Source organism: Nomascus leucogenys, chromosome 1a (genome assembly GCF_006542625.1).
Source record: "Nomascus leucogenys isolate Asia chromosome 1a, Asia_NLE_v1, whole genome shotgun sequence".
Taxonomy (NCBI): Eukaryota; Metazoa; Chordata; class Mammalia; order Primates; family Hylobatidae; genus Nomascus; species Nomascus leucogenys.
Genome location: NC_044381.1, coordinates 45,981,316 through 45,993,978, shown reverse-complemented (window position 1 = coordinate 45,993,978; position 12,663 = coordinate 45,981,316). Strand labels below are relative to the sequence as shown.

The window sequence follows — 12,663 nt, the reverse complement described above, 5'->3', positions numbered from 1 at the left end:
GCCATTAACCAGGAGTTTGTGAAGATATAAACCTTGGGAAAATGGCCTATCTATTGCTAGGAGTAGTGCACATATGGAATGAGTGTCTGAATGGGGTTAAAGGCTGTAGCTCTCCTTGCTCTGAATTCCTTATGCCCTGTGCTCACTCATCAGTAATGAGAGGCCATTGGTTTTCTTGTTTTGAGATTGCTGACCATCCTCCCTCCAGTCCCCACTGAGCAAGACGTAGAGGCATTTTCAGGGTTTTGGCAAGTTGACCTCAGTGGCAGGGTATGTGGCTATTTTCTCATGGAATGTTACACTCCAGTAGGACTAAATATGAGTTGATTCTGTAAATACCATTTCCACTGTAGTAAGAAGGTTTCTGTTGCTGATCCAATTTTACAGCGAGCTTTTTCCATTACCCAGGGCATAACAGGAATCTCGGTTCATAGGGTAAATGGGATCTGCCCTAGTAAGGGCTTCAACTTTGATAACTAAAAAGCAGAAAATTTGTGGGTGACTGGACTCGAAGAAATATGGGAGGAAGGGATGTACTGGTGCCAGAATCCCAGTGTTGATTGAATCCCTTTATTGATGTGGGAGGTTGGAGAGCTAGGAGATTATCTTTTGCCAAATTGGGAATAGTTTACCTCTCTGAGTTCTAGGTGTAGCCCAACACGTTAACAGGTCAGGAGGGGTCTTGCACCTTATGTGGGGCAACTGTCCATCCCCTCAGTGGGGTGCTTGCTCACAGCTGTGATGACCTGTGAAACAAAGTCTTTGTCAGGACCAGTGAGGAGGATGTCACTGATATGACGCCAAAGCTAAGTTTCTTGGGGCAAGTGTGGGACAAGCATCGGGGTCCTCTTAGCAAAGTCCAGATGTAAGTAAAGGCCTTTCACTACAGTGCAGGCAGTCAGGTAAAGCTGTGCTGTTGACTCTCAAAGGTTAAGTCAAATTGTGGTTGGCTGTCATGAAAAAACCTTAGTGAATAAACCCTGTTAGCCAAGTCTGTGCAGTAACTCTAAACCATTTGCCCATGTTGTTTTGAATGTCATCCATTAAGGTGACAATATCTGGTAGAGATGCTCTAATGAAGAGAACAGCATTGTTTAGCCTTGTATCGTCTATAATAAGTCCAGTCATCAGTAACAGCTTTAAGCACAGGCTTAAAGGAACTGAAAGGTGAGATGGTAGGAATCAGCACCACTTCTCACCCAAGTCAGTCCCGACAGGCTGGCACCCTTCAGTGTCTTGTCTTAGCCAGCACAGTGGTGTATCTACCACCTCAACTGGATAGAGGAAGGCTGACCGATTCCCACAGGGAACCCACCCACCAACAGTGTAAAAGCCTTAGGCTTGTTGCTGCTGACTGAGGAGGTCCATTCAGTAATGGGAACAAGAACAGAAGTATTTCTTAGCAAAATGGAACTAACTTTATTTATTTATTTATTTAGAGATGGAGTCTTGCTCTGTCGCCCAGGCTGGAATGCAGTGGCACAATCTCAGCTCTGTGTTTGTGACACTTTCTCTTTATTAAGTGATTGATTGGTAGAATTTAGTAGTGAAGCTATCTGGGCCTGGAGATTACATAATGAAAATATTTTAATTTGGAGGTTCAATTTCTTTTTAACAGTTTTAAGACACTTCAGGGGTTTGTTTTTGATTATTGCAAGTTGAATTTTTCTATGGATTTGTCAATTTTACCAAAATTTCGTATAAAGTTACTTCTAATATCCTTAGTCTTTTGAATCCTATTCATTTCTAATATTGATAATATTTGAGATTATATTATTAGGTACATACAAATTTGAAAAATTTTACCAATGAACTGAATATAATTAGAACTGAATGTGTTTACCACTAGTAATGATTTTTGCCTTGAAACTGTATCTTATATTAAATAACAGCTCTTTGCCTTAAAATCTAGTTTCTTTTTTTTTTTTTTGAGACAAGAGTCTCACTCTGTCACCAAGGCTGGAGTGCAGTGGCACAATCTCGGCTCACTGCAACCTCTGTCTCCCAGGTTCAAGCGATTCTCCTGCCTCGGTCTCCCAAGTAGCTGGGATTACAGGCATGCACCATCACACCCGGCTAATTTTTGTATTTTTAGTAGAGACGGGATTTCACCATGTTGGCCAGGGTGTTCTGGAACTCCCAACCTCGGGTGATCTGCCCACCTCGGCCTCCCAAAATGTTGGGATTACAGGCATGAGCCACTGCACCTGGCCTCTATTACTTGATATCAAATAACTACACCAGATTTTTGGTTTGTGTATGCATGGTAAATCATTTTTTATCCTTTTACTTGCAAATGTTATATACATTTTAGAGTTCTCTTTGAAGTTCTCTTAGAAGCTTACAGTCTGCAGAAGATGTGGCTGGAGAAATAAACAGAGGCCATATCATGAAAACATCAGACTTTCCTGAAAGCCAAGAACGAGGGTTGAATATGTTTTCTGTCTCCACTAAGTGCTTGAAGGCCAGCATCGGTAGCAGTGTTAGTCACCCTCAGTGCTCACAGAAGAGTTTATCTACATAAAGGGTAAAATAAAAATTTTAAAAATAAAGGATATCTGGGGCTGGGCATGGTGGCTCACGCCTACAATCCCAGCACTTTGGGAGGCCCAGGCGGGCAGATCACGAGGTCAGGAGATCAAGACCATCCTGGCTAACACGGTGAAACCCTGTCTCTAGTAAAAATACAAAAATTAGCCAGGTGTGGTGGCACGCGCCTGTAGTCCCAGCTACTCGGGAAGCTGAGGTAGGAGAATCACTTGAACCCGGGAGGCGGAGGTTGCAGTGAGCCGAGATTGTGCCACTGCACTCCAGCCTGGGCGACAGAGCAAGACTCCATCAAAAAATAAATAAAAATAAAAATAAAGGATGGCTAAGAATAAGTTTCTCTAGTCTGTTTTTATCCTTGAACCACAATCGAACTCTTTATTATTATATAAACTTTTAAATATTGGTATCTGATACCGTAAGTCCTTCCATCATTTTCTCTTCTGCATCTGGTTCCACTTCCCTCCATGTATCTTTTATAATCACCTTATCAAATTATAATAAGGAAAACGCACTAGCTGGGATTATATTAGGATTTATTAAATTAATAAATTAATTCCAGGAACGCTTGTTTCCTTATATACACAGCTGCTTCTGGCTCACGCTCATCCTGAGGGAGTAGATGTTGGTAAACCAGCCTCATGTGTGCAGGGTCTCCTGCTGGATCCCCAACTGGAGCCATCCCTGGGCCTAGACTTCTGTCTCCCTCACTTCCAAATGAGCGCTCAGTGATGTGAAGCACACAGGAGGCCCTCAGGGCAAAAGTGGCTATGCCTGGTGCTACCTTCCCCATGACCCCCAAAAACGAGGGCCATGAGACAATGCCACCTTAGTCACCTCCCTTGAGAGAAATGGAGGAGGAACAGACATAAGGCAGAGCCACCTGAGGTTTTTAGAATCTATAATCTCACATACTGAACTAGTGTTTAATGGCTCTGAGAATAAAACCAAACCAAATCTTCCTTCCACTTGAGTTTCCAACGTAAGGACACCTTACTCTCTGCACTTCTTCTTGACCGGGAGGCAGCACTCGGGGAAGCAGCACCAAGGCAGGCATCGCCATTCTGTATAGGCAGGCCTTGACTGGCAGCAGAGCTCACTGTTCTGATGGGTACGTCAGTAGCACACAGAAGTTAAGGCTCACCGAGCACAGGCCGTGAATCTCCTTCGCTCGGCTGGATGTTCTCATACTCTTGGCTGGGAACATGACCTCTGCCTTGAGACCAACCCTCGCAAGGGCTAAGGGGCAGGGTGTGGTGTGGGCCCAGCGTGGCCATGGGGAGGCCTTGGAAGGTGAAGCCAGGCAGGTGGCAGAGGAACAGGTGGACTGAGTGGTCCTGAGGAGCAGGCAGACAGGACCAAGGCCAACTTCTTACCCCTCCGGGATGAAGGGCCGAATCAGCTCTGGGTTCAACAGCGACTCCTCAAGAGGCCGGTCCACATGGAAGTCATGGATGTGGGGGGGCCCTGGATGGGCCTTGGGGGCAGGTCCCCCTAGACGCTGAGGAATCGGCAGCTCAGATGGATGGGCAGGCAGGGGAGCTGTGAAGAAGTACTGATGGAGGAGGGCCTGAGGGTGGCAAGTAAGGAACAGCAGAAGGAAACTAGTCACTCCCTGTCCCCAGCCTCAGGCAGATGTTCCTTCATCTATGCATTCAGCTGACTCAGTGTGTCTGGGTGTTTTCTGAGTGTCTGCTATGTCTGAAGCACTATTCCAGAAGCTGGGGACATAGCCATTAATAAAACAGACAAAAGCTCTGTTTTTCTGACATAGGAGGGGGTGGCAGGTAATAAACATGATGAAGTAAAATACACAGTATGTCAGATAATGATTAGTGCAGTGAAAAAGAGAAAGCAAGACAGAAGAATGAGGAATCCTGGAGAGAGGTTGCAGATCTGAAGAGTCATGAGGGAAGGCCATCTGAGAAGTGACATTTAAGCCAAGACTTGAGACATAAGCAAGTGGGACATGAGGCTCCAGGGCAGGGACAAAAGTGTACAGACCCCTGGGGCTGGAAAGGAGTGAGCACAGGGCACAACAGCAGGCAGCATCATGAGGTGACGGCACCCAAGCATATGATATCTGTGGGCCACAAAAAGGACCCTGGCTTTTCCTCTGAGATGGAGCCACAGGAGGTCCCTGGCAGAGAAGGAATGTGTCCTGCTCTACTTGGATAAAATTACTCCCTCTGCCAGGTGGAGAAGAGATTAAATGGGATGAGGGGAGACCCAGATTCTGGGAGGCAATCCAAGAGTAAGGGTCACACGGCTTGGGTACACTGTGGACACAGAGCCCACAGGAGCTGCTGACAGTGGAGACCAAGAGGGCATATGTAAACACACGCTGCTGGTGCTGAGTGCGGGAAGGGGACAGGGACCCCTGAGAGAGACACCCTGACACCTGTCAGCCCATGCTCCTGTGGTCCTCATCATCCTCCCAGGCCTTCCAGCCATAACCAGCCTTCCTGGGTCCTCTCTTCCAGGTCTCTGCCCACCATTTCTCTCTTCAGCGAACACCTCCTCAAACATCTCATGCTTAAACCTGCCTTCCACCAGGAAGCTTTGCTTGACCCCAAAGTCGGCCTCGCCTCTCTCCTGGGTCTCCCACACCTGGAGAACATGACCTCTTGTGACCTTTTGGACCTGGAGCTACCGCACCACCAGGAGTGCCCCGTGGAGGCAGGTCTGATTGTTTACCATCTGTACAGGGCCCAGGACAATCCCTGCATGTGCCAGATGTGCTAATGGAATAAAGGAATGAGTCCCCAGTGACTCTCTTACTGTATCTGCCACAGGGTCAGGGGCAGCCCAGAAGACTGCAACCCTGGACATGTGCTCTTCTGTGAGTTGGGCATGCCCCTCTTATAAGCCACCCTCAAGGGAAGCCTGGGGATGTCCAATGGGGTCTACTCATGAGAGGCACACCTGCTCCAAGGCCCCTGTCCCCTGGGTTCCAGATGTCTGGTGCTGGTCCATGCCAATCACAGGTTCTGAGGGTCGCTGACTTGATGGGGTCACATGGCTACCAAGTACAGAGTACCAGGGCGATGGGGAGGGGAGCTGAAGGAGCAGAGATCACAGCCTCTTGCCCTACCTTGGAAGCTGCGATGCGCTGGCGAGGAGGGTAGAGGAGGAATTGACCCAGCAGATCCAATGCCTGGGGAGAGGCGTCAGGCAGCACCTCCTCCAGGGGCACGGGCGCCTGCTCCTTAAAGGAGATCTTGTTGTAGTCTGGCAGCTCAGTGAGCTCCTAGGCCAGGGAGAAGGAACAGGGTACGATGAGAGTAGTCCCCGACCCTTGCCATGCCCTCTGCTGTCAGCTCTCAGCCCCTAACACACACTCACACGGGGGGTGCTCTCCCATCTATGTGTCTCCCTGACCCATCATTCACTCACTCACCCAGCCCTGTATTCCTTCATCCATCCCCTTGCCCTCTCAGATGATGACTCTGTGCACAGCTTGCTGAGACACTGCACATGTGTGTACTGAGGTGAAAAGGGACATAGGACAGGACCTACCCCAACCCGCATGACAGCAGGAAGGAGGAACCCCTGAGTTGGGCCAGGACAGTGGTTCCTGTCCATCGAGCGGGGTTGGGGCCAGGAGAGAGAAGGTTCAGGGGAGGGAGTGGTTACTTGCTGTTGGGAGTGGAGTAAACCTGCCCCACACCCACCTCACCAAGGGCCCCTACAAACCGGCCAGACTTGAGGATTTGGGGTGCCCAAGATGCGATGCACGTAGCAAAGCTGTTCAATGTCATTCTCGCCCGGGAAAAGGGGGGACCCATTCAACAGCTCCCCCATGATGCAGCCCACGGCCCTGTGGACACAGAGCCCCAAGCAGGTCAGAGATCTCCCACAGTGGACCACAGACTCACCCACAGAGCAGCTCTAACACTGCACTCCAGGGCAAGGCCCCACAAGCCAGCCCTGGAGCCTCACATCCAGAGGCCCAGTCCCTGAACCCTCAAAGCTCTCAACCCTAAAACCCAGAGCAAAGCCCCAGCTGTTCCAAGACTTCTCAGAGACTCCTGCTCTAGGACGCTTCTGGGGAAGACCTGCAAACCTGCCCCAAATCTCAGACCCATGGGCAATGCCAACTATCTTCTTGCTGCAAAACAAGCTCAGAGGTTTCATGTCCAAGGACACAGGCCTCTGACCAGCTCAGAGAAACCATATCCTGGGATCTAACTCCAGCACATACCAGCTCAGACCACCTCTCCCCCTAGCCCAGAAAGCTTCCCACCTGGGACCACCATTCTCATCCCACCTGGCCCCCACCCAGCTCGAAAACATCACAGTGAGGAACCCCAACCCCAAAGTGCTCAGAATACCCCAACCAGGGAAGACACCCTTAAGGAAGCCTAAACTCCCACCAGGGAAAAGACCACCAAACAGCTCAGAGACCTCAGAGCCTAGCAGAAATCCATGAGCCGTGTTACCCTTTGATCACCCACGGGGGTCTCACCACAGATCGACGCCCTGGTCATACTGGCGGGCACCATACAGGAGCTCGGGGGCTCGGTACCACCTGCGAGGAAGAGGGCTGGTAGGGACTGGGCTGAGAAAAGGATGCCTGGCGAGGTGACCCCAGCCCCACAAGCAATGTCTGGAGAAAAGGCCCAGAAACATCTCTTCCCCATGGAGAGGACTGGAAGGGATCTGGCCCTCCCTACCTGGTGGCCACCTGGTGTGTGTAGAGGCGGCTGCCGTCTGGGGAAAAGACTCGAGCCAGGCCAAAGTCCGCTATCTTGAGCTGGCCTGAGGCGCTGATGAGCAGGTTGGCAGGTTTCAGGTCCTGGGAGTACCAAAAGAAGCATTAGTCCCTCCAAATCCCCCAAGGACCTTGGGACAAGTGGGCTTGGCAGTCTAACCACCCAGGTCAGCCCCGGTCCCCGCCTCCTCCAGGGCTGTGCCCTGGCCACTTACCTGGAGGCCTTGACCAGCTCTGTCCCAACTTCTTATCACACTTTTTACAAGGGCTAGCCCCATCCCCAAGCCAAGTCAGTACCCCAGACCCCATGCCCGGCCTATGCTGAGACTGACCCGATGTACAATGTTGTTGGCATGGCAGAAGGCAACGCCCTTGAGCAGCATCTGCAGGTAGCTCTTGACCTGTGCCTGGGCTAGTGGCCTCTGGGCATGGCGCATCACCTCGGCCAGATCCGACAGCATGAACTCAAAGGCCAGCACAAAGCCTGCACTGTGTGGGAACACAGCCTTCAGCTGCACCACCTGTGGGCAGGACATCCTGTTAGCCCCCAGACTCAAGTCACCAGACCCTCTCTGTGACCCTGAGACCCCAGCCCATGCCCTGACAGAGGACCCTGTATCCAAAAAGAAAGTAAGCAAAGAAGGTGACGTGGACCTGAGCTAAGAATCAGAGAGCTCCATGCTCATGATTTGCTGTGCTCTCCTGAGATAAGGTGGGCCCCCACTCTAATTCTCCATGAACACTAAAAGTAAAGGTCTAAGAAAGGTCATTTAGTGGCACCATCTGGTCTGCCCACCCAGCCCACCTGCCTGAAAATCATCTGGATGGTCACACATGAGATGGACACACAGGTCTCCTCCTGTTTCCTCTAGAGCCACCGAATCTCAGCACCAAGGAAAGGACACCAGGAATCCCACCTTTCCCAGTACTGGGACAGCTACAGACACATCACAAACACTGAGGCCACTACTCTCAGAGGAGCCAGGCTACACAGAGCAGTGAGCTGACAGACAGGACTCTTAATGAACTCACAGCACAGAGGACAAACAATTTAACAAATAAATGAACAAATGGGATATATTCAGATTCTGTAAGTACAGGAACCAAATTACAAGGGGGCTGGGCGTGACGTCATGCCTGTAATCCCAGTACTTTGAGAGTCCAAGGTGGGCGGATGGCTTGAACCCAGGTGTTTGAGACCAGCCTGGGCAACATGGTGAAACCTTGTCTCTACAAAAAATACAAAAAACTAGCCAGGCATGGTGGCATGTGCCTGTAGTCCTAGCTACTTGGGAAGCTGAGGTGGGAGGATCACCTGAGCCCAGGAGGTTGAGACTACAGGGAGCCAAAATCACACTTCTACACTCCAGCCTGGGTGACAGAGTGAGACCCTGTATCAAAAAAAAAAAAAAAAATCAACAGAAATATAAGAGGATAGTGTGATTCTGTGAGTGGAGAAAAGGATACTTCTTTATTTAGGTGGGGTGGGGCTAGATGAGGACCCAGTTTGTGGGGATCTGGGAAGAAGCTCTGAGCTGGAAGAAAAGCAAGTGCAAGGCCCTAACGCCAGCACAGAAGGAGGCTAGAGGGATGTGAGTACATGAGGTCGTTTAAGGGAAGGATGTGTCTGCCCTGTTCTGTGCTCCTGGACCCTGGATAGGTGCTGGTCACTGGAGAGATGCCTAAGAAGTTGTGTTGAATGAGAGAAAAGGGAGAGGCCAGCTGGAAGTGGGCACATGGTGATAGTGCTGTAAGTGTAAAGAGAAGCCACCAGGGCTCTTTATGCAGGGGAGCCGATGACTTAACTTACACTTTTGACAAAGCCCACCGGACTGTGGCTATGGAGAGCAGTGGGGAGGCTGCTGCTGTCATTCTGATAAGTGGTGATGATGACTTGGGCAAGGAGCAAATCTAGAGTATGTTTTAAAGTTAGAACCTTCAGAATTGCTGACCAACTGGATGTAGGGACCACATCACCAGCTTCCTTATGGATCTCTCTCCACCCATCCCACACATGGCTGTCTGGAAGCCCTTTTATCTTCCTCAAAAAATCAAAATGGCCTGATAGCTGTTTTCTGATTTTTCAGGTAGTACACAACCATTTAACAGATCAAAACACACGCACACATTCAGGTAAGACATAAAATCCAAAAGAAAAAGAACAAAAGAAAAATCCTACAGTCAATCTTAGAGTGTATTCTACTAGACTTTACAACAGATATGGCACACACAAATACACATTCACATATATAATATTTCCAAACAAAACCCAGATGACACAAAGTTTTATAACATGCTTTTGTCATCCAATATATCATGAATATCTCCAGGGAACAGCAAAGGTAAGTCAGAGGATCACAGAGACCCAACCCTGTTACTCTCCAGGGAGTCAAATACATTCCCTATTTCGACATGGATGAGAGAGAGCACCAAAAGAGTAATGACACTAGGGGTGAAAGATGCCCCTCTTAGTGTTCCAGCAGCCCCTCCCGGTACCCTATCACGGCACGAACCACACTAAGTGGGCCCTGTTGCCTCTGTCTCTTGTTAGCACACTTAAGAAGTCCTCAGGAGCTGGGCTGGAGCTGGTTCCTCTGTGTCACCAGTGCCCAACACAGGGTAGAGCCTACAGGAGGTCCCAAGGGAAGAATGTCTGGACTCTCAATCAAACCTGGGCCAAACCCTCTACTGACTAACGGAGGGCCCATGAGCTGGTGACATAACCTCCTCCTCTCACCTGAGAAACAGAGATCCTGAAACCTGCCTTGTACAGTAGTAAAGAGGTCTCAAAATGACAATGTATATAATGCCTGCAGAACACATTGGGAGCTCCATAGGTGCTAGCTACATTATAAATCACTACATGTTTTGACATAAAAATAAGTCGGTGAATGAATGAATACATTAAGAAATAAGTAGCTAAATGAGAGTGAATGTGTGAGAAATGAAAGAAACAGGTAAATGAAGGTGAACAAGTGGACAAAAAAGGGCAAAAAGGGGTAAGGAGGCGGATGAATGAGCAGTGTGTGTGAGTGACAGGAGGAGGAAATCCCTGAAAGCTGGTGAAGGCGTAGCTGGGAAAATGAAGGCACAAGGAAGTGGGAACGAGCGACGGAGGTGAGAATACGATGCCCCCCCCCCACTCCCCTACTCACATACTGATTGTCCTCCATCTCCTGCAGAGCCTTAATCTCCCGCAGGGCCTGGTTAGGGATGCCGTCCTCCAACCGCCCTAGGGCCACCTTCTTGAGGGCAACTATCTCGCCAGTCTGCAGGATAGAAGGCAGACACTGCCAGCCCACCCTCGGCTGGGAAAGAGAGATGAAGGTGGGTGGGGGGAGGGTGGCTGAGAGAGAGACACGCGCCCCCGGCTCGGCCAGAGGCCCTCCTCGGGGGTCTAGGACTAGCCTGGGACTCAGCCGCCGGGGTAGGGGACCAAGCCAGCTATGCGGAGGGAAGCGCAACGGCCCAAAGTAGGTTTAGAATATGAGTAGGTCTTAAAAACTGTACTGGATGTAAAAAGGGAACAGAAACAGTTTAGAGCGTTAGCCGGAGGGTGCCGGGGGCACACCCCCGCCAGGCTGCCGGCCGCGGTCCAGCCTCACCTTCACATGCTTGGCCTTGAAGACGATGCCGTGGACGCCCTCCCCGATGCGGCCCAGGATGCAGTACTGGTCCATCCCAGTGCAGTCGTGGGCCTGTGCCCCTGTGCCCTTGAGCTTCCAAATCCCACTTCTCCGCCCCACGCTGATCCGAGCTCGCACGCTGTTGCCTAGCAACAGTACGGCAGCTGACCACTGGGGCGGGCCCAGTAGGCCACGTCACCAGGAGAACGGAAGCTGCGTCGAGTCAGGGGTGACAGCTCTGGGCTCCACTGCGCCTTTTCCTAGCCCTCCGCTGTCACGCAGCAGCAAGCTTAATCCCGCATAAAAAACGCATGCGCGTAGAGCGTGCCCGCAGCAGGGCCCACGGAGCAACGGCAGCAGGCACCTCCTATCTGCCCCGCCTCGGCGTCACGTGACTAGCTGCGCTGGTGCACGCAGCCGGAGGGGCGGGCTCCTTCTCCGGGCAGGCCGGAAGTTCCGCACCTGTAAGTAGAGGTTCCGGCTTCGATCACGCGCAGGTACTGTTTTCTAGCTCTGAGACCCAGACACGATGATGCAGCCAGACAGGCCCCGGGCTGCGTTGTGGAAAGAGGGTCTGTGGGGCCTCTTGTCTTAAAATGTCAGTTGGCTACGTGTACCCACAGGTTTTTAAAAGGGCATACTCTGAGGGCCGGGCACGGTGGCTCACGCCTTTAATCCCAGCACTTTGGGAGGCCGAGGCGGGCGGATCATCAGGTCAGGAGTTCGAGGCCAGCCTGACCAACATGGTGAAACCCCGTCTCTGTTAAAAATACAAAAAAATTAGCCAGGCGTGGTGGCGTGCTCCTGTAATCCCAGCTACTCAGGAGGCTGAGGCAGGAGAATCGCTTGAACCCGGGAGGCAGAGGTTACAGTGAGCCGAGATTGCGCCACTGTACTCCAGCCTGGGCGACAGAGCGAGACTCTGTATCAAAAAATAAAAATAAACTAAAAGGGCATACTCTGACCCAGACAGGACAGAGTAGGCCTTAAACTTCTGAAAGGATGCTCAACTTCACATACAATAAACATGCAAACTAAAGTTACAGTTTTTCACATATTGGATGGCCAAAGATCTCAGGTCTAATAGTTCATTGACCAAGCTACGGGAAAAGAAGCACTTTCATACATTGCTGGTGGCAGTATAATTTGACGATGTTGATCAAATCACAAATGCATAGACCCTCAGACTCAGCAAAGCCACTTCTAGTAATTTCCCCAGTAGACACCTTTTACACATGTGAAATGACACGTACAAAGTTATTCCATTGCAACATTGTTTCAACGGCAAACTATTGGAAACAACACAGATGTTCATCATTGTGGTGCATCCTTCAAATGAAATATTATGTGTCTTTTTATGTACAGCAATGGGAAGATTTCTAAAATAGGTTGTTAAATGAAAAAGGCAAGATGCAGGACAGAATGTATAGAGTACCACTGGCTGTGTAAACAAAAGGAGAAAATAATATAAATAATGCTTGTACATCCATTACAAGATATCTGGAAAGATACACAAGATTTCCTGAGTGTGATCACCTGGTCGAAGAGGGACTGGGAGGACAGGGGGACAGGATAGGAGGCAGACTTTCCACTGGGTCTCTTTACATTATTTGAGTTTTGAATATAGTTTATTAATTTTCCAAAAAAGCAAATATTTTCTAGCTTAGAAATTTCACTTCTGGGTTAATAATTGCAGAAGAATGACTTGATGTCCATACAAAGTATTCCTCCTGTTTGATGATAGCAGAGATTTGAAAACAACCCAAATACCCGAAT

At 49.9% G+C, this 12,663-nt stretch overlaps 1 protein-coding gene across 3 annotated transcripts; it reads right to left on the bottom strand.

Moving 5' to 3' along the window:
• Positions 1-2,896: 2,896 nt before the first annotated feature.
• Positions 2,897-11,309, bottom strand: CDK20 (cyclin dependent kinase 20). 3 transcript variants are annotated; one of them, XM_030808756.1, is made up of 8 exons: positions 10,867-11,304; positions 10,417-10,530; positions 7,594-7,782; positions 7,224-7,345; positions 7,016-7,078; positions 6,244-6,367; positions 5,642-5,797; positions 2,897-4,089 (listed from the first exon to the last, which is right to left on the bottom strand). In XM_030808756.1, the coding sequence occupies exons 1-8, from the start codon at positions 10,939-10,941 to the stop codon at positions 4,042-4,044; spliced, it is 891 nt and encodes a 296-aa protein (XP_030664616.1). In that variant the 5' UTR covers positions 10,942-11,304; the 3' UTR covers positions 2,897-4,041. The 3 variants fall into 3 exon arrangements, with proteins under 3 accessions (XP_030664616.1, XP_030664576.1, XP_030664643.1); XM_030808716.1 differs by having other exon boundaries at positions 2,897-4,117; positions 10,867-11,300; XM_030808783.1 differs by lacking the exons at positions 6,244-6,367; positions 7,016-7,078 and having other exon boundaries at positions 2,897-4,117; positions 10,867-11,309.
• Between the last annotated feature and the right edge of the window lie 1,354 nt (positions 11,310-12,663).